The sequence below is a fragment of the Apostichopus japonicus genome, chromosome 9 (genome assembly GCF_037975245.1).
Source record: "Apostichopus japonicus isolate 1M-3 chromosome 9, ASM3797524v1, whole genome shotgun sequence".
Taxonomy (NCBI): Eukaryota; Metazoa; Echinodermata; class Holothuroidea; order Aspidochirotida; family Stichopodidae; genus Apostichopus; species Apostichopus japonicus.
In genome coordinates, this window is record NC_092569.1 from 29715819 (window position 1) to 29738092 (window position 22274).

At 33.7% G+C, this 22274-nt stretch overlaps 2 protein-coding genes across 2 annotated transcripts in view; one reads left to right on the forward strand and one right to left on the reverse strand.

The window, feature by feature from the left end:
- LOC139973507 (uncharacterized) overlaps positions 1-22274 on the reverse strand; it is an 88560-nt gene that overhangs the window by 26963 nt on the left and 39323 nt on the right. The window lies entirely within an intron of this gene.
- LOC139973963 (uncharacterized) lies at positions 384-16201 on the forward strand. Its single transcript, XM_071980857.1, has 8 exons — positions 384-559; positions 5363-5399; positions 6179-6354; positions 7755-8019; positions 8783-8976; positions 9949-10260; positions 10676-10937; positions 11477-16201. The coding sequence occupies exons 1-8, from the start codon at positions 479-481 to the stop codon at positions 11803-11805; spliced, it is 1656 nt and encodes a 551-aa protein (XP_071836958.1). The 5' UTR covers positions 384-478; the 3' UTR covers positions 11806-16201.

A 22274-nucleotide genomic window follows, 5' to 3' on the forward strand; every position in this document is an offset into this window, starting at 1 on the left:
TTGATTTTGTTTTATGCTTTAGCGAGCCTTGAAAGTGACGAAGTTGGTGTGCAAGTCAATTGTACGATTAGGGTGTGGTATGATACATGTAGTTTACAATATAAATTACCTTCAAGGATATTATATATGTCATTGTTGATAATGGCCTTAATTTTTTTCTTGAAGCAATCTTGTAAGGAATCACACTGCTTTCAGCTGGTACAGGTGTTCATGTGAATTGTAATGGACCGTATTGACCACTGTAATTCAAGCTGTCTATCACTTATTACAATAACAAACTAGTCTGCAACATCATTTGATAATGATTGAACTAGAAGTAAATGTTCAGTGATCTGCTTGTCTGTAAAGGATAACCATATAAAACTTCAAAGAAACGGGAAAGTTTGCCAGATTTTGTCCACCTTTTCAAACACACATCTAATTTTAGTTGGATAACCAAAAATATCTAGTACATTGACAGTTGAAAAATATTGTATGAATGGCTAACCGTCTAGGAAGGCAGATTTTTCAAAGGTTTCTCAGTATCTTAGCAATCTACAATCTATGTACTGTCCAATGGGTAAGTATTTAAATATTTTACCTAGATTGTTTTATATTGTATTGTCAACCTTATCTCCCACCCCACCCCCCCCCCCCCATCTTCTCTATTGCTATCAGCTATATTTCCTTGCTTGAATTAAACTTTGTCGGATTTTAGGAAATTGAAGTCCGCCAAATTCGAGTTTATTGATCCTGTGAGTATTTTGTACCTATTGGTATCTTTAACTAGAGTAGCAGTAGCCAGAAGAGCAAATATAATATCCATGTGACTATGACGTAGAAATAGTAAAATGATCATTAATGATAATGTTGGAATAACCTGATAATGACTACTGCAGTGATCTATAATGATGTGTTTAAGTTAAGGTGCCCCACACAATCATTAAGGAGGAGAGGGCGGTAGGGGGTTCCATGTTTACATCCTCAGAAGCTGAGGGAAGTTCAATGAAGGTCTAGTGAGCAGGAATAGGTACTATAATAAAACACCTGCCTCGAAGCTCTCTGAATATTCATCGGAAAGAGAAGGTTTGGTATTGGCTAGTCTTCAGTCTAACGGCGTCACATGAGTAAAGTTTTGGGAAGTAATTATTTAGCCATAAATCAAACTGTTACTTTAATGACGTATCTCAATCTAACGAGATTCTTTGCATTGATAACATAATCATCGTGTAATTATCGCACTTTTACCAGTTTAAAGGCATTAATTCATTATTTGTTATTTTGTCGGTTGTTAGAACGAATAATGTTCAAAACTTAACCTAATTTACTTCCTGTTGTTGCAACTGTCATGTGATGAATCAAAGTTTATTTTCAACCACTATTTTTATTTATATTGAATAAGTTTGACACCATTAAGAATGGATACGTGTCTCGTAGTCCTTAAACTATCAATGAATAACACAAACTTCCCACATTTTCGAATAATATCAAAATCAAAATGTGTATATAATGTTCTCACCTGCTTCAAAATATATGTGTGTATACTCCTCAAAGTAACAACACTAGTGCGTCACATATTTTAATTCGTGTTTCACTTTGAAACGTAAAAGCAATTGATGTACTACAGCATATCTTCCGCATTTTCATTTCCTTGTCAAGTGTCTTTGAGACTTTCTCATGTATTACAGTTTATAAAGTTTTCTATTGCGTTAATAATCGTTGTTCATTCAGCCATGTTATACAATGTTTGCATAAACCTAATGAGTGTATATTTTGGTTTTACAATTTCCGTTTCCAAATATACTTTCAGATTGTACTACGAGAAGTGCTAAATAAGTCATTTCTAGCAAAAGTAAAAGTAAATGTTATAAATCTAAACTATCCATTAGTGCAATTAAAAATCAAAGTTTTTTTTTTTTTTTTTTTTTTTGGGGGGGGGGGTGACCGTTGCATTTTATGGGAGAGAAGAGAGAGTGCTCCCTTTACACCAAAACGGAGGAACATGAGAATCAATGATCTTGACTTTTTGGAAATTGTAACCTTTGAAATTCAAATACTTTTTTCAGCTGGAGATTTAAGCTGGAGTTTTTCTTTTTTCCACCAATGAGGCTCGAAGAGAATTACTCCAACAGTTGGATTCGGACTTTTTCTCTCTCTCTCTTTTCTGTGCTGTTCTTCCTTTTACTTCCATCTGTTGTTTTAATGAACTTTACTGATTTATGCTTCATGATCTTTCATTCGTAGTTATACGGTTGAGTGGCTTCAGTATTAGTTTTAAATGTCTGTACAATCCTCTCAGGCGATGACTATTCTGAAGATGATCTCATTTAATGCACAAGGCCTGAGCCAGTATTGAACAAGGCGGCAAGCTTTCATTGTACTTCATAGTCATATCAATATCTCGTTCATTCAGGAGACCCACAGTTGCAATAACGACGAAAATAGTTAGAAAACAAAGTGGCGTAGTAAAGTAGCTTTTGCCCATGATTCTAATGTGAATTGCGGGACTGGGTCCTTGTTAAGCCCTATCTAGTTGTTTTAAGTTGGTAAGATCCAAGCGGACCCACTCGGGAGGCTTATTTTATTAGATGTGAAAGTTTCAATATTTTTACTGACATCGACAACCGGTATTTATGGTCCTAATAAAGGTGATCCCGCCTATTATACCGATGTCAAAAATGGTCTAAGTAGTTTTCATACTGATACTATTATTTGGGCTGGGGATTTTAATTTTCTGTTCACCTTATAGTTTGACAAGACAGAGTAAAATCTACGCACAAATTTTAAAGGTAGGGAAAGGGTGATTGAAATTACAACGTAAGTATTCTTTCAGAGATAAAGGAATTTTTCAGTAGTTTATACACTTCAAGAAATTATTTCCGGACAGATTTCTAGATGATCTGCCCAGCAACAATATTCTAAGTCAGAAGGCTTCCGACTCTTGCAAAGAAGAGCTTAGATGAATGTTTCCGGGCTTTAAGCTCAATGGTTAATGATAAGTCTCCAGGTAGCGATGGGTTTACGGTAAACTTTTATTAGATGTTTTGGCCGCTGATTGCAAATTCGGTTGTGAGTTCTATTAATTATGGAGATTAATTATTAAGATTATCTGTCGTCTAAGTAATCGCAAGGTTTATTGCTCTTTTACCAAAGCTTAACAATGACACCCTTCTTTTTGGTAATTATCGCCCAATCACCCTTCTAAATTGTGACTACAAAATTGGTGCCAATGTCAGACAATTTTGTCCATTGAGCCCTTCTCTTATTATCCTATGTCTAGAAACCTTAGCCTTACAAGTTAATGTAAATAATGGTGTTAGAGATGCCGTGGTTGGAAATTCTATGATTAAGATATTACGATACGCTGATGAAACTCAATTGTTACTGGATGGTACCAAGGACTCTTTGCAAGAGGCGCTACACATTTTCAATATTTTTAATGTGGTTTCCTGTCTCTTTATTAATGTTGAGAAGTCTAGTCTTTTCCCCTTAGGACGGTTAGTGCATATATGACTCCAGCGTTTCGGAAAAAAATATAATATTAGCTTGAATTTTGGAACGTTTGGTACGCTGGATATGGGGATGAGCTCTTTGAATTCAAACTTGCAGCCAAAGTTTTCTCATCTAAAAGACTGTCTCCGTATCTGGTCGCCTCCGGACCTGACTCCTATAGGACGTAATATTATAGTAACAACTTCGGCAATGTCCTAATTATTATTTCTGTTTCTTGTTTTTCCTAGTCCTCCGGATAAATTTATTTAAGTATTAATAAGTGTAATTTTTTAATTCATTTTGGGCAGGAAATTCAGACAAAGTCAAACGGACTCTATGTTAATGATGTGAGTAGAGGGGTCTTAAAATGTGAAGAGTTTAATACAAAGTCTTAAATGTAATTAGGTGTGCCGTTAATGTGATACTCTTTTTTGACTCAGGTATTGGTAAATCTTATTTTTAATTGTAATTCAAAGATGTCGGTTGTGTCCGTTTGAAACACTTTTATCATACAGGTAGTCCATGCTTGGTGTGATGTTTCATTTACTAAGCCAGATAGTGATTTCGGCAATCAAATTATTAAGAACAATTGTTACATTAAAATAATCAAGAACATTGAGCTCGATGAACAACTTTTTAATCAAAGTCTTGTGTATGTTAAAGATGTTTTAAATCATAACGAGAGGCCTTTGGTATGGGAAAGATTTCGTAACAAGTTGCCTGAGGGGTGTTTCATGTATAATTTACTGGGCCTGGTATCTAGTATACCAACAAATTGGTGAGTAGATGCATGTGCACGAGTTGACGCACAAAATCCGAACCAGGTATTCTATTACTATGTAATCCATTCTCCGTCTTTATATCAGTTTGTTTATAGTCGTCTTATTTCGAATGTGGTAAAAACCTCAACAGCTTTGTCAAAGTGGGAAACGAAGTTTACGGACATTTCGATTAATGATTCGAAGCGAATTTTCAGATGTCCTTGGTTCACTACCAGAGATTCCAATATTTTGTTGTTGTTGTTTAACTTAAATTTTATGCATAGAATTCTCCCCACCCATAATTAATAAAGCTGATATGGATTTGTGTACTTTCTATCAGTAAGAGGTTGAGTCGATCGAACATCTCTTTTGGAATTGCACGTTTACTTCTACGTTTCATTTGGATGCGAAGCAAAGGTTCTTAAATAGGCAATATGTGTTTTTCAATGCAAGATACTTTCTTCGGCTCTCAGTAGATGTTTTCCATACTTACAATTGTTGTTTTACATATGAAGTTTGACTTGTTTTCTTGAAAATTGCATTCCATTGTACCTAACATTGATTCATCCTTTTACAAGTTTCAATTCGCCCTTTATGTTGAGTATTGCGTCTTTTATAACACTGATAGAGTGAGTACTAAAGGGGTCCATTAGTTATTTAGATTTGAAAGAGGCTTTCTCTGCGTGAGAGAATTTGTTTTATTTCACCTGAAATGTAGCAATTTAAGACACCGTTAATTTTCTCCTTTGTTTTGTCAGTCAAGTTTGCTTGGTACATATTTTAAGTTCTGTTTCAATTTATATTACGTATAAACTAACCTGGAGGGTTTGATCAATACAAATGTAAGACAAAACACTGATCTTGGTGGTGAAGATGTCTTAAGGGAGGCGTCCGTCTTATAATTCTTTAAATTTAAAAACCATCCTCAAGTTGTTTGTACCAAGTTGCATTCGTTTGGCGTTTTCAATCGTTATCGAGGTCGTATCACTGACTAAGCTCTAATAGTCACGGATGCAAACTATATATATTCGTCTCTATCACAGTGTTTTTGTGATCCCTTTCTTGTTATGGTAAAATATTAGTCAAGTCTTTAGTCATTGAAAAATTGTTCACTTTATTTTTCTGCACAGGTAAATGCAAACCTAGTGGAGTATGGCATACCTTCAGGTTAGTAAAGCTAACATTTTCAAGTTATTTGTTTTGTACACAGTCGAAAACTCGTAAACATATCTTAGTAACAATCACATCGGCTTTCTGTGTCATTCCAAAATAAAATCGAATGAATACAATGCACTTCAGCTTCTACATCAAGTTTCAAATGATGGAGTCAAAGATAAGTAGATTGTGTGTTAGGTTTCCATCTTCACTTCTTTTACATGTCATTCATAATAGCTGTTATGAAACGGTGCAAAGGGATCAAAATTCTGAGACTCCATTCCGATTGCATTCCGAAAGCATTAGAAGAGCTATTAATTGTCATTTTTTATTTTGAGTATTCTCTTTTGATTTTGAGTATTCTCAGTGAAACTACCAATAAAACAGGAGGAATTTCTTGGAAAGTCGAATATTTGGTTCATCTCAGATTCCAACCTCCCAGCACTACTTCTTTTGTGTTTTTTTAATCCGTTAAGTAGGGCAATTACACCCATTCTTTAGTCTCTTGTATTATATCAAAACATTGCGACAACACTTTTGATAAATAAGTGTTCTAGACTGAAAGGTGTATTTTTTAGTACCAGTATCGCAGTATTCAAACATGTCCAATGTGGATGGAACATGGATAACATGCACTAGTTCATACCGACCGTTCATCTAGCATGCAAATTATTATTTGAGGAAGGTTCAATAGCATATTCACGTAATGTTCATGACTAAATTCAATAAAATACCTTAATATTGAAAGGCTGTTCTCAAATTGAGTTTATTTTCTCTATCACTTACTATAGACAACTGCTGTTTCGTCCATAATAGACCAAAGTACCCCAGGGATTGCCACGAAGCTGTTAGCCAATGTCCCAGCATACAGAACACATCATTCGTGTCCCTCATCAAACCTGATGGGTATGAAGAACCATTCGATGTATTCTGCGACAAAGACACAGCTGGAGGATCGACATGGACGGTGGGTGTTACTTTATGTCGTTATAAATTGAAACTGTCCTGTAGAGTTTGAAATGGCCATTTAGGCGATTTGGTCCGGTTCATACATTAGGCCTCCAACAAACGTTCACCGATACGCAACACGTAAACACAATCATACCGTTGTATATAATGGTCTCTTCGAGCATAAATAAATTCATGAATGTGACGTTATATAAACAGGGTCACGTCATCATGTACCTACTTGTTACTGTGTTTTTTCTCTCTTTGGTTTGTTTCTTTGATGTGCAGTGCTCTTTGTTTACCTTCTTCTAAAATGTCAAGCTCTCTTTCACCATTTTTTCTCCACACCTTTCTGTCTTTGTCCTTCTCCAGTTTATTTCCTACCCCCTTCCCTTAATCCTCTCTTTGTCCCTCCACTGTTTATCTCCTACCTCTCCTCTTCCCCTGTTGGTTTCTTTCTTTCTTCTCTCCATCACTTGTCTACTAATCACCTTACATCTATCTCTTTGTGTTCACCATGCTCATTAACATGTTTGTATTCTGTGCGTGTTTTTGTCCCTTCTGTTACTGTTACTTGTCATTTAGCCTTTGAAGAAGATCCTGCTAGGATCGAAACGTCAGGCCAACTTACTTTTACACATTCTCTTACACAGGCTCTCTAGTGGATAAGCAGTTTGCTAACAGTTTTATTTTGTTTTTATTTTAGAATGTCACTTTCTAAGATATCTTTTGATTACATAATAGATAACAACTATTTGCACTAAGTCAGACTAAATTTAAACTATTCAGGTTACGAAAAGTAATATAAGTAATATATATGTCTTTAATCTTGTTTCTTACTTTGTGATACCTCTAGCGTCTCTTTCTCTGTTCCACTTCCTGCCTGCACCAAACATGATATATGTTCGATGATCCCTTGTAAATAATCTTTTCCATGAAGAATAGTAACTAGATTTTACATTACCGATATAAGGTGGGCGCGAGGATGCAAACCATGACTTATAAAATGTAGTCTTTGTATATAAAGTGATAGCTGTTTTCTCTCCGAGACTACACTTCAATAGCCGAAGTTGTTTCTAAACCACCGACTAGCTCATTAAATGAATACCTACAAACATTATTCGTACAGGTGTACTACATAGCTTTCGAAATTTTAATGTCATCTCTTTCTACAGTAAAATAAGTCTCTTGAAACTTTATTTGATGTTGATAAAAAAAAAATTAAAACGAAACTCTTACCTTTTGTAATTATATAAGAAAAGAAACTCGGATGTATCGATGAAAATGATCTCATGCAATGAACATTTATTTCATTTGCCTAATGCGATATATCATACTATTTAAGCGAACGAAGATATGGAATTATGCCATGGTTAGCTGTGGCCATATGTAAGCAGCTGGTTAATTTCCTTTCTACAGGTGATACAAAGACGATTAGGTGAAACAATCATATTCAATCGTAGCTGGAGTGACTTCAAGCACGGATTTGGGTTTCCAGGTCGAGAGTTCTGGATCGGAAATGAAAAGTTAGCTCACCTGACAAATCAGAAGCGGTACGAACTACGCATGGAATTCGAGAATCCTGCTGGCCAATCGTATTATGTGACTTACGAATACTTCCGCATTGATGACGAACTAGGAAATTATGCCATTTCAAGTCTTGGAAATTTTGGTGGAAATGCAGGTGTGTTAATTCAAGCATTTTTTTTTTCGGACTTGATTTATAACAACTCCAGTATTGAGTTTGAGAAAACAATATGTATTTAGTTCTTAATGTTATCTTAATTGAACATGCAACCACTTTATCATATTTGTCATCACGACCCAGTTTTTACTGTGGTACAAAACTTTCAGATTTACAGCAGTTACTGTAATCTCTGTGTGAATCGGTTGATATTAAATGTTATCAAGATGACGAGAAAAGTCCCACTCACGACCCGTTGGATCCGTATTTTGTTCCTTTCGTGTTGATTGTCAGATCCTAAAAGCTACAAAGGTTGTTTCAAGGAAGGTCTCTCTATGCTCTACACGCTAACAAAATGTCCTTACAGAGCAACTTGCCTTTCGGAATGTCACTTGCTACTTGAGACATTCCGAGACTGTGAGTTGCTTCCCGCATATATTACTTGGAAATCTTCCAAAAGCGATGAGTGAAGATAAGAATTAAGGATAAAATAAGAATATGCTAATCTTTGGTAGACACAGTTCAAGTTAGGCGGCGAAGACTAAAGATGTATATTCTTATGTTACAAGTTTGTCTTTGACATACTTTGAGCTTGACTTGTTGCGTTCAAGTTATACTGTTACAGTATAAATCCCGAGTTTCTGCTCTAAACTTGTAATTTTTATAAAACATAGGAGGTAGATTTTTCCTTGGAATTCTCAAACGAAATTATTTCATAAGTAATATTCTTTGTTTCTCTATGTTTCTCTATGTGTCCATACAGGATATCAAAGCTGCCTTAAAAACGCTCTGTTCTTTGCGAATAAATGCGATAAAACTTGTGAGCGCCCTTATACATGTGACATGCCTCCTCAGCAAGGATGTTTCTGTCCTGAAAATTATCTAAGAAAGAACGGAAAATGCGTACCAAAAAGTCGATATGGCTGTTTCCTAAATGAAGAGGACAGAGTATTAGAGGTGAGAAGACGTTTGCCCTGGCAGTTTGGTCTACTATATGTACACTGAATGAATTGTTTCTAGCACCTAAATGATCAATGTTGAATCTCCTAAATTAGTATTACTTGACAGAATAGGTTTGTCCTATCAGTTCTATCAGTAGGTTTGTCCTATCAGGTGAGAAGACGTTTGTCCTGTCAGTTTCGTCTACTGAATGTGTACCGTAGCAATTGTTTACAACACCCAACAGACCAATCTTCTAAATTATTTTGACAATTATTATTTAATACTAGATTAATGAACCAAAAATATAATCAGTTTCAAATAGACCATTGCAGAAATATTGATTCGAATACATGGACGTAGGCATAGAATTAATTTGCTTTACCAACTGAGCTCAGCATCAATGTCATCCATCTGACGACTCATCTATTTTGTGCAGGCGCTACGTCCACATTATTCTCCATTTTGTATAACCAGGTAACACACCTAATATCCCCTATGTAACCCATTGAAAACTTATTTCAAAAGTATTACAAAAATTAATTCTTCAGACAAACCTGTTCGAATCCATTTCTACATTTTTGAATTCCAAACAAGAACGAATCAGAAAAATAGAGAGGGTGCATACGCAATAACGACAGGACCAATCATGACTGAAATTGAATGAAGAAAATTAGCACTTCCTCTAATTGATATTGTTAGCAAACTGTCATTGATAGATGTACACAATGTTGTTATTTAAGCGTGCTAAGTGCAATGTAAATGTACTAAGCGAGTAACAAGAAAACAAGTCGTCGATTTTTACGTTAAAGGGTGAAAATATGTTTATAGCGCTATTCCACAGCACTCTGTCACCCCTTTAAATTTTTCTACATTTTTCTTCATCTCGTTTCGAATAAACTACGGTGATTATATTGCAATATATAGATTTCAGGGACGCATCTAGTAAGTTTACATTATGACGTACTATTCCATCAATTATGTCCACAGCCCGATGAGGTATACATAAATATAGATTGTAGCAGACGATATCAGTGTACCGATAACCGGCTTTCTACTGAACAGAGCTTTGCTTGCAGTACCGACGCAACTTGTGATGAGCGAGATGGACAACGCGGATGTTATTGTAATACTGATTATGTAGGGGACGGTGTAACGTGTGTTTCAGTAATACCTAAAAATTGTAACGATATATTTCTGTCTGGTGTCACTAATAGCGGCAAGTACCCAATTTATCCTACCGCCTATCCAGACGGCATTAATGTGTACTGTGATATGGACATAGACGGTGGAGGATGGACGGTAAGTTAATATGAGGATAATGTTGTCATACATTGAAGTATAAGTATAAAATCATGCTGTATATTTGAGTTGACTACCCAATATATTCAGTCTGTAAACCGTGCACAGTAATTAACATTTTTGTGCTGTTTTAGCATCTTAGCTTTTCATGCAGTTCAACCTTTCTTGAGCACACAGCATTAATTATACGATTAATATTAATCATATTTTAATTAATATAATCGGTGTAAGAGCACAGCTGTTCATCTGGTAAATGGACGTTCGAATCACACCCTTAACCAATGACTTGCTCTTTCTTAAACGAATGTCTTTGTTAATCAAAAATGGGAAGGGAAACTCTGTTTGCCACTTAAACAGTTTAGAACAAAGGCCTTGTAGGAAATGCGGTCACGTTCTTTACAATCACTTGTTTTAGGTCTTTCAGAGACGAACAAAGGCAGTTGTAGACTTTAATCAAGGTTGGAACGAATACAAGATCGGGTTTGGAAGTCCAAAACGAGATCACTGGCTTGGAAATGATAAAATCCACGCACTGACAAACCAAAAAGAATACAAACTTCGTATCGATATGAGGCACACTGATGGTAACCTCTACTACGCCCTCTATTCTAACTTCAGCATCCGTGATGAGTCCGATAAATATCGACTTTCTCTTGGCGATTACAGTGGAAATGCAGGTATGTGTCAGTTGAGAGAAGCAACTTTAAATGAAAGAACATTATAATGAAATATAACATATATGGTAATTTTCACACGAAGCAACTGTGAACTGTAACTTATTATAGTAGGGGACATTCCTGTATCATAATCCTTAAATTTCCGTTAGCACTAAAGCCGGATAATCCACCAAGCATATCAACCTCCATGAGTGCAGATGAGAAACTTTTTCTGCTTTCCACTATAAACACGCACAAACCGAGTACTATATTGAAGTCCTATGTTATTCATCTCTCTCGATATTGAAATAGTCCTTACAACTACCTGCATTAATATGACGAAGTGAATTAGCCATTTTTGCATAGAATCAGTTTTTTTTTTTAGAAACTGACAGGCCTGGTTGAAAGGCATGTTGATGAACCAACAGACAAATCCCATTCACGGATCATGTAAGTTTTACCCGTATTCATCAAATGCGATAGAAATGCTTTAACTTTGTAAAATTTATCAGTAATTAAGAGGTTTTTTTTTTTTGAAATATGGGTTTCTTTGTTTGCAGGTAAGAATGCTATGTCTTATAGTAACGGGCAACAATTCAGTACACATGATGAGGACCACGATGGTTGGAGAAGGTATAACTGCGCTGATAACCATCGAGGCGCCTGGTGGTTCGGGTTCCACACCGTGGTCTGCTCAGCCTGTGATACGAAAGAGGAACACTGTCACTATCGCCCTGAAAATCAAAGATGTTGTGTTAGTTGCAATTTGGCTAATCTCAATGGAGAATACAATGGTACTACACGAGGAACGAATATCTATTGGGGAAATGCCAATAGAGGTATTGGGTGTGGTCTTACATTTACCGAAATGAAGATAAAACCTGTATAAATGATAAAAGAAGTACAACCTTTTAATTACGCGCGGCTACAATGAATATATACTTGTTAGCATGTTTTAGTTTGTAGTACGATCCTGCTTGAATTTAACTATGTTATATCTGCAAGATGGTATATTAAATGGTAATGGCATTTTAGCCAATTAGAACGTCAATATTTTAATTTATTAAATTAAGTGAATATTGATTAGTATATAGTTCATTGTTATTCTACATTTATAACTTGATAGAAGATTCCAACCGCTTAAGATGATAGAAGGAATCACAATGGGGTATATCGATTTGATTTCTGATCATTATCATAGACTTCTTAAACGATATATTACGTAATATAATTATGTCATACTAATGGAGATTAAAATAGTATACAATTTTAGATTTGAGTTTTCTATAGGCTAACACTGATCATAGCTAATCCACTATCTTCACACCTTACATATTTAAGACGATTTTGGTGCTCATTGACCTGACATGTCTGTATTCTGTGCGTGTTTTTGTCCCTTCTGTTACTTTTACTTGTCATTTAGCCTCTGAAGAAGATCCTGCTAGGATCGAAACGTCAGGCAAACTTACTTTTACACATCCTCTTACACAGACTCTCTAGTGGATAAGCAGTTTGTTACAGTTTTATTTTGTTTTTATTACGATTTTGGTAAAATAGAAACTTATTTCACCTTTCCCAGTGCTTTCAATATGTCTTTTTTCTCTCTGTGTTTTTTGCTTGTTTTTCATTAAATTAATTCGTGTAAGCTGTTAATAGTACAAAACAGTACAACTGTATGCTAAGTTACGGCCAATTCAGTGAAAAGGAAGTTGTGCCAAGCGTTAATACACTTGGTTAGTTCAAGCTCAGTAATTCTTTCCCTACCCTTGTTTCTCAAAACTTACGCAGGGCGTTTTGTTCAATATCAGTATTGCATCTTAGACAAAATCGCAAATGACCGAATATATTTGAATACAACCTTAGTGACAAGAAATTTGCATAAAGTATTGGTGTATGAAGTATAAAGGATGACTCACAATGATTGAACGAGAATTACTTGCGTGATTTAAAGTAATATTCATTTTAAGATTTAATATTATTAGTAATCTCTTCATGGAAATGTGTTGCAAACGATGAGCTTAAATTTATGACAAAATTAAAAGTTTAATAGGATTGACGTACTCAACTACCACTCTCTCTATATCTCTTCACCACCCTAGACCAATTGAACATTTTGCATTCTTAGAAGTCTCTTTGGTCAGTGGTTGCGAACGAGCGTCTGTAGTTTATAAATAAGTTTAGCCAGTCTAGACTATGTGAGGCCTATAATAGAAGCCATGAATATGATTTGTTTGCATTGTAAACTGCGCATTTTCATAGTTTCCATCCGTTTATTAGCAACAATTTTATCCAGATGTGATTAACATCCCCTCGCTAACCTCGTTTCTTCCCAACGAAGAGTACAAGTATAAATAACCTACTCATCTAGTGTAACAATCCTTAATAGGATAGGGCTACCGACCAATTTAGCAATACAAATTTATCCAACAAAAACAAATCAACATAATTTAATGTAAGGTCTCCCTCAAATTTCAATGTCGTAACCAACTTAAAACCGTATTTCATATCTACGTTGATTGACAAATTCCAACTACTTTTACGAATCCAGTTATTCCGCTTAGAGCAGGGGAATTCAACCTACGGACCACGGGCCACATGCGGCCCGCCGGTGATTTTTTTTTGCGACCCGTGAGATGTCTCAAGAAAAAGAAGCAAATCAATCTATTTTACATCATCAAAAATTTATCGTCACTAATGATGCTGTCAGGTAGGCCTATTATCCCCATTAATTATGAACTGTATAATTGTATTGACATTATGTTTATGTGAATACAGATTAAGTACACAAACCTATTGCTTGAAAATCCTCGAAATGAAAGGTTTGAAATCAACAGCAGGTCGTTGGTTAGGTGCGGCCCAGTCAATTTTTCACCCCTTATATCTCGCCCATTCATTCAAAACGGTTGTCCACCCCTGGCTTAGAGCAATACAATTCTACGATTCCATTTACAGTATAGAGATTATATGTAAGTCATACGCTTCATGGGATATCACCCAAGATAGATCCTGACCATGAAAGCCAAACAATTTGCTAGTTATCCACTATCACCTCCAGTCATATTAACATTTGGGTTTTATACCGTATGATCATACCTCAAGTGAGTATCGCCAGTCCATTGGAAAGGGACTATATACTAATCAGATAAAAGGATGGTCAGTGATCTACTGTGAATTATTTACATATAATATAACGATTCTAAGGAAAAGGTCTTGACCCTCTTATATGCGAGTGATTAGCGTGTTAAACTGGAAGCGTTCCTTCATAGTATTAAAATGGTTGGGATAACAGCTGCTTATAGTAAATGAAGAACGAGTGAGGAAAGGCTACATCTGTTTTGTCCTCTCGTTAATGGCTAACTAGATGTCTATCCATACCAACGCATTCTGTGAGGAGAGCACAAAAAACTTACCAGCCTAAATATACTTCCCTATAAAACTGCCTAAATAGCCTAATCTGGCCAGATTTGATGAATGTTGCATCCTGGTACGTGGACTTGATGACGTGGACTGTATAAAGCCCTGTGGAATTGTAACCGTTTTCCATGTATCTCAAACACATAGACAGAATATGACATTAATGACATTTCAGTCCTGGAGAAAGGAGAATAATACACTGTAAATACTGCTTGTAAATAGTTCATATTTGTTACAGGTGATGTAAGAATTTCATGAATGAACTTCTTTCAAAGCAATCAAGAAGAGGAAGAGGAAGAATTGCGCAACTTAAAGCCGTATTTCACCGAGTATCTAAACTTCTACTCACATGCATGTAACCGGAGAAAACGTGTAAAGTTCACATCTTCGTCTGTAATTAGCTCTGTGGAGCAATCTGCTTATTAAAAGTGATATATTAAGGGATGTGTTTTTAATCACGACACTTAAAATTTAAATTGAGTAATATCACATAAAAGTCCCTCGCAAGTTGTCAGGGCGACAGAGATGTTGGTCAGATCTGAATTTGTACTCGACCAATCTCAAAAGCTTTCCTTTTAACATTGCAATGTTACAGTGATACAAATATATTTTTATTTTATTTTCAGTTGATTAATTTGAGAGAGGGAATACATCTTCTTCACATAACTTAAACTTCTAACTCTATTTTGAGTGAACGAGGTGGTAATTTATAGGATTTTTAGTATAACTGTTTAATTAACCGCTAGAGCAAGTACCAATTTCCCTCCCTTCTACATCACGCAATGTTTTCCATCCTGTAACATTTCAGTAAGCAGTATTTAACCAAAAAAAACTGAAAAGTTTCTTTTCATTTAAGTAATGGATCAAACTTTCTTCTTTTTCTCAGTTCTTTGATTGGAATTTGTCTTTAATTACTGGAGTAGTTAATACATCATTCTAGATTAGAGCTTCAGTCTGTCAATGGTTATTGTATTTTCAATATATTTAGACGGTAAGTTTGTATTGATCATTGTTTCAGTTCAAATGTGTTCATGTGAATTAGAGTGGCTCTTATAAACCACTGTAATTTAAATCACCTTCACCTTATGACTCAACTAATTTAAATAATTGTGCAGCAATGTGGTGTAATTATTGTGGCCGAATTCAACGCTCTGTGTTCTGTTCCTATTAAGAAGCGGCTGTATAAAACTAAATGAGAAACAAGAATGTTGGTCAATTTCATTTACGAAACATCAAACTTGGATTTTGATCAAAACGAAAATAGCGCTTTGAAATGTAAAAGCTGTTATACCGATAGTTTATCTTCTACAATGGCAAACAAATTGTCTAATTGTTTTCACTACTTTTACCCGTTTGAAAATCGTTGATGCTGAATGGATAAGTTTTACACTATAGATTTAACTCCATCACAATTTAGTTTATTTCACAAATCTATTTTCCAAGTTAAGCATTGTATCAAATAGAGTAAAAATCAAAAATGCCTTTTCGCAAATTTACAAGTCATAATCAGTTAAATGGAAGACAATTAATGAGTGTGATTAAATTTTAAAAAAAAAAATCAATATTAGTTCCTTACATGAACTTGAAAGTTATCGTTTGTCTTAAAGATTAATTAATGTCAACTTAAATTAAAGTCCACTTAACGATCGTTCATTAAATTTGATCTTTGGATGGTTGAATCATGTCCAGCTATATGATATGTAGCTTCAATCTTCCAACAAATGTGTCATTATAGCGTAACGTATTACTTTTTAATCTAATTTTAATGATATAGCCGATTACAACCGTAACCGGTACTAACTTTGTATCTACGTAAAAGAGAGATATTTGATTCGATATTGTATCAAAGGTTAATAAATGTTTCAAATTCATGCCACAATCTTTGTTTTCTTTCTTCTAAGAATAGTTTTTTGTCGTGTTTCAAGTGGACTTGACATCACGAGGGCAATGTTATAAAGTAACATATAACCAAAAAGATTAAAAGAAAGTACAGTGCAAACTGAACAAGTAAATGTTTATGAAACAATAGAGCACACTATTTTAATACATTTTTTGACAAGAGTATATTATTAAAATATTAAGTTGCCCTTACTAATAAACTTGAGGATAACTCGTTTCCACGATCCCAATTTCCACCTTATTTCTAAGCTTTTGCCAGCTTCCATCAAATTAATAGACTATGCCAAATTGACTAAAAAAACAAGGTATTTTATATCAACAAGCGTACGTATCTTGAAGAACGCAGACATAAACAGTTTATGAGACGTCAGTCTTGTTAAGTTGTGTTATTCATCTTCCCATTCCCATCACCAGCTTAGATAAAAATTCTAGATATTTCCATTCAATAACACATTTTGTTTAACTATTTAAAAAATGTAAAAGAGAAGTAGATCTCTTACTTGTATCTAGGCGTTGGTGCCAGTAGAAAATTGTTTGAAAAGATTCGCTGATGTTCGAAAAGTACTTTCAATTGAAAAAAAAATATTGCACACCTCTCAACAAGAAATACAGGACTCACTGCAAGAGTTTTGCACTGAATGATTCGTTTCTCTGTGGTACATTTGACTCCCTTATGATAGTTGTGTTGTATGGAGAGTCACTTTGTTGTTAGTATGGACTACGTCAGTTACGTCATATATGTATGAAAATTTGCCCAAATATACAGAAAGGCAATACCTTAAATTTAACAATTTATAAAAATGCTTCTAACGAGATGGAACAATAGTGCACAACCATTCAATCTGCAAATGGACTGATTGGATGTCATCAATGCTATAAACAATTATTGAAATTTAACTTATCGACAATCGTTCTGTACAAAATTCAGATACTTTCCATACATTATATTTTGGATGTTGCATCAGACACGGGTTCAAGAATTACCTGAAATGACCATATATGGGAAACAAGGAAGTAAGAAAGGTATTATTTCTTTTCTAGCTTAGTGAAATGATTGCATCATATCACAACCAACTGTCGAAAGTATCCATTTCTTCTTCTTCCAAGCCTTTCTGTACAAAATAGTAATGATACCTATCGGTCTCCTTACTTGTTGTGACGTGTGATAAGTGTGGACCCTTTCAGGTATAGTGAGTTTTGATCGACGAAGCCACTTTCCTGAGTTCGTCAGGTTGTCTCAGAAACTAAACATAGAAACATCCAATTACTGCTTCATCATTTTAAAGAGCATGGTGGATCTCCGAAGACCAGGGTTTTGCTTATTTGCTGTTTTCGTTTTCTTAAAAGTGAATGGATTCCAGGGGGTAAGTCTATTACATTTGTTTTATCAATTTTATCTTCAAAATCTCCTTTGATACAACCAACAATATACTTTTTTTCTGTCTTTTCAATCTCCCGAGACTAATCAAATAATGTGGGTTTTTTGTTTCTCTGTTATTAAATTTGACTATATCGACCAATTGCTAATTTACTACTTGCTAAAAGAATTACGATATTACAGCGACATCAATAGTATTTCACAGTTTTGTTCTGAAATATCGCAGTCATTTATTCATATGCTCTTATTTTTACAAAGAATAAATCTAGTTATCATGTAAATTTACTTTAATTTTTTTAAGAGAAACAAAACACGAACGGTTATTCTATTTAATTTACACGGCGAGAATCGTTAATTAAAAACAGCTTCTCTTTGAAGTTATTTTTTGTTGAAACTTCAACGAACCATATTGAAGTACCCAAACAAATTATAGCCCTGATTTTTCAATTTCTATGAAAATTGATATAAACTATTAACTTTATCAAGAGATCGAACCTTATATTGAAATACTATGTAATTTAGATCGGTAAATTCAATCTCAAACAATTTGTCTCACACTTCTAAACTTAGATCGATGGTATGTATTATGGTATAGGTGTGGTTAGTAATCGCCAAAATGAAATTTCCATTCATTTCTTTGTCTCTTTATGCATATTATATGTAATATATTTACGAACAAAATTCAAGACATTAAAATCATAGTAAACAAGTGTTATTTATCGATATTCATTATGTTGAGGTGTTGCATTGTAAAACCTGTAACTATAATTCAAAATACAAACAGTGGATATTGCATCTATGAATAATCATATGCCCTAAACTAACATAATAAATATTTGCAGAGAAATTTGGCAATACATGAATGTTGAACGATTTCACTGTACTTTTCATTTTAGTTTTAAGAAATGATAGAAAAGAAAATACTTTAAAAAATAAAAAAACAAAACGCGAATGTCAGTGATAGTCCGAATTAATAACGTAAAATTTCTTAATTAAAATCGGAAGTCTAAAGACAAATTAAAGACCCGTAAAGATTAAAGGCATATAATCATATTATAATAAACTTCCAATTGGTAAAGATAAATCTTATGCAAAAAGAAACAGGCTTCTACTTAAGCAGTTACCTTGGTTTTGAATCTGAATTTCCAAACCCCAAATAAAACCCAAACATATGTAGGTCATTTTAGGCTAAATGACAAGCACGCACTCAGTTCCATTGTTTGTTGTCAATTCATTACCATACGACTTGACACACTTTGTCTTAAGAGAAATTCTGACATCAGCGGAAGTAACGGTATTGTGTTTTGTTTCCTCAACTATTAATATGTGGAAAGTTGTTCAAACTATTTGTTGTTGAATTATTATGGAAAATTGCGCATTTTGTGGGACCTTGCCAACAGAGATGAAAACTATAAATCTGAAAAAAAAAATGGTTATATTGTTCTCTATTTTGTCTCAATTTACCCTAACGTCTGCAAAAGTCATTTGTAATTTCCTGTTTCTTGTCAAATAGTTAGTATAGCAAACACAGGGGCAGCAATGAAAAATGTTCAGGGGGGAAAACTTCCTTTATTTTCAAATTGTAATAAACCAAGTGAATTTTAGAGAAAAATAAAAACAATTAGGAAAATATTCAACGGAAATTTAACTTTTAGTTTTCAGATTGATCTATAAATATTTGCTTCTAATTGTTTCCAAATAATTTTATTTCATGTATTGTTCATTTGTGATGAGCAAACAAATAAACGGCTTTGAAATCACGTCTTTCTTTAATTATTAATTTAACGACGTTATACGAATTATTATACGTCTTTTGCGAATTTGTTTTCCCATATTTGACACTCAAACAAATAATTATAATAACAAAGATGTATAACGCGCACGTATCTGCCCAGAAAAGGACGCTCAAAGCTCAAAAGCTTAGACAGAGAGAAAAACCATCTATATACGAAGAAAAAATGCTTATTTGTTCTCCTATTGTCTCAATTTATCCTAACGTCTGCAAAAGTTATTTGTAATTTCCTGTTTCTTGTCAAATATTGGCTGAAAATTTAAAATTTGGAAAACAAAAGTATATCTTGTTAGTATAGCATAGTATAGCAAACACAGTGGCCGCAATGAAAAACTGTTAGGGGAAAAAACTTCCTTTATTTTCAAATTATAATTAACCAAGTGAATTTTAGAGAGAAAAAAAATAGTTAGGAAATTAAGTAAAGGAGTTTTAAGTTGCAGATTTATCGATTAATATTTGCTTCTTATTGTTTCAAAATGATTTTATTTCATGTATTGTTCATTTGTGATAAGCAAACAAATTCACGGCTTTGAATTAACTTCTTTCTTAATAATTAGTTTAACGACGTTTTACGAATTATTTTACGACTTTGCGAAAATTGATTTCCCATATTTGACACTCAAACAAATAATTATAATAACAAAGATGTATAACGCGCACGTACAAAAGCTTGAACAGAGAGAAAAACTATCTATATACAAAGAAAAATGCTTATTTGTTCTCCCATTGTCTCAATTTATCCTAACGTCTGCAAAAGTCATTTGTAATTTCCTGTTTCTTGTCAAATAATGGCTCAAAAATTCATAATTTGGAGAAAAAAAGGAGTATATCTCGTTAGTATAGCAAACACAGTGGCCGCAATGATAAAAGGTTAGGGGAAAAAACTTCGTTTATTTTCAAATTATAATTAACCAAGTGAATTTTAGAGAAAAATAAAAACAGTTAGGAAATTAAGTAAGGGAATTGTAAGTTGCAGATTGATTTATTAATATTTGCTTCTCATTGTTTCCAAATGATTTTATTTCATGTATTGTTCATTTGTGATGAGCAAACAAATTAACGGCTTTGAATTAACTTCTTTCTTTAATTATTAATTTAACGACGTTATACGAATTATTATACGTCTTTTGCGAAACTTGTTTTCCCATATTTGACACTCAAACAAATAATTATAATAACAAAGATGTATAACGCGCACGTATCTGCCCAGAAAAGGACGCTCAAAGCTCAAAAGCTGAACAGAGAGAAAAACAATCTATATACAAAAAAATGCTTATTTGTTCTTCTATTGTCTCAAATTATCCTAACGTCTGCAAAAGTCATTTGTAATTTCCTGTTTGAAATTGAAAAGAACAGTAGAACTTGTTATTTCAGCTTTCAAACATGAAGTTTGGCCGCAATGCAAAAGTTTGAGGGAAAAACTTACGTTTTCAAATTAACATAAACGTAAGTTAATTTTAGAGGAAAGGTAAAATCAACTAGAAAATTTATCAAGGGAAGTTTAAGTTTTAAGTTGCAGATTAATCTTAAATTTTTCTCATTAATATAACGACGTTAAACGAATTATTTGCACGACATTTTATTTCCCATATTTGACATTCAAACAAATAATAATAATAGCAAAGATGTATAATGCGCACGTATCCACCCAAAAGAGGGTGCATAAAGGATCAAAAGCTTGTCGCATAAGGTGAGGTTTGAGCTTTTTTTTAAATGGAGGAGAAAAATGCACTTTAGTATCATATATCATAAATGTACAAGTAGACACTGTGCAAGATCTATTTGTTCAAAGAAAAAGCTGAATTTCGGAGCAGTGACTTTGGCATCAATATTTCAGGGAAGAAAACATAAAAACTTTTACTTTTACTTGTGTATTGTTTTATCTTCGCAAATTTACTCTGGAATACGATTTTTTTTTGGTAACTTGAAAATTTTTCGTTTTCAAACATTACAAAATTTACATAACCCGAAGCGACTATAAATTAAGAAAAAATACCGGTTGTCGCCTGCTATTAGTAAATTTTAACTATTTTTTTTTAATAACAAACAGTGTGTAGTTATATTGCAAATGCGACATAAGACTATGAAAGTTGGGTAAAATGTGAAGTTAGAACTTATTAAGAAATTATCATGCTTAAATAAAATAACACTTGATGGAAACGGGAAGCATGCAAAGTTATATTGTCACACAGCAATTACATTTGAAACAATGTATGTTGCCCTATCTTTGTGAAGTTTAAATGAAACCCGTGGATATGTAAATTCATACTTGCATTTGTTGTTAGCCATCCATATGTGGTTCACACCGTACACCTGGTTAAAATTGTCTTAAGAAAATCTAGGAATTTACTATTATGACGTTACATCTGATCTCGCTCACCTTTCTGTCACCAAACGTACGTCTTCGGTGCGTGGGAGAGGGTGGGGACCTAACGTTATACGTTCTGAATACTATTGTTACTTAACGTACTTTTCGCTTCACCGATTAATTCACTGACAGTGAAGAATTGGACTATCATTGCCAATAATTAAAAGTTGTTAATAACATGTTAACACATGTACCGGTAGCAAAGCTGGCGTCTCTTAGTTTACAATCTGGTAAATTACCCTGTGTCGCAGCTGAAGTCAATATATATATATATATATATATATATATATATATATATATATATATATATATATATATATATATATATATATATATATATAAATCATTGCAATCAATCTTTGTGCAACTAAATTAATATGTCGTAAAATGATAACGAGGTCTAAACTTCACACAATATATATATATATATATTGATATATATATATATATATATATATATATATATATATATATATGTTTATATATATATATAAATATATGTATATG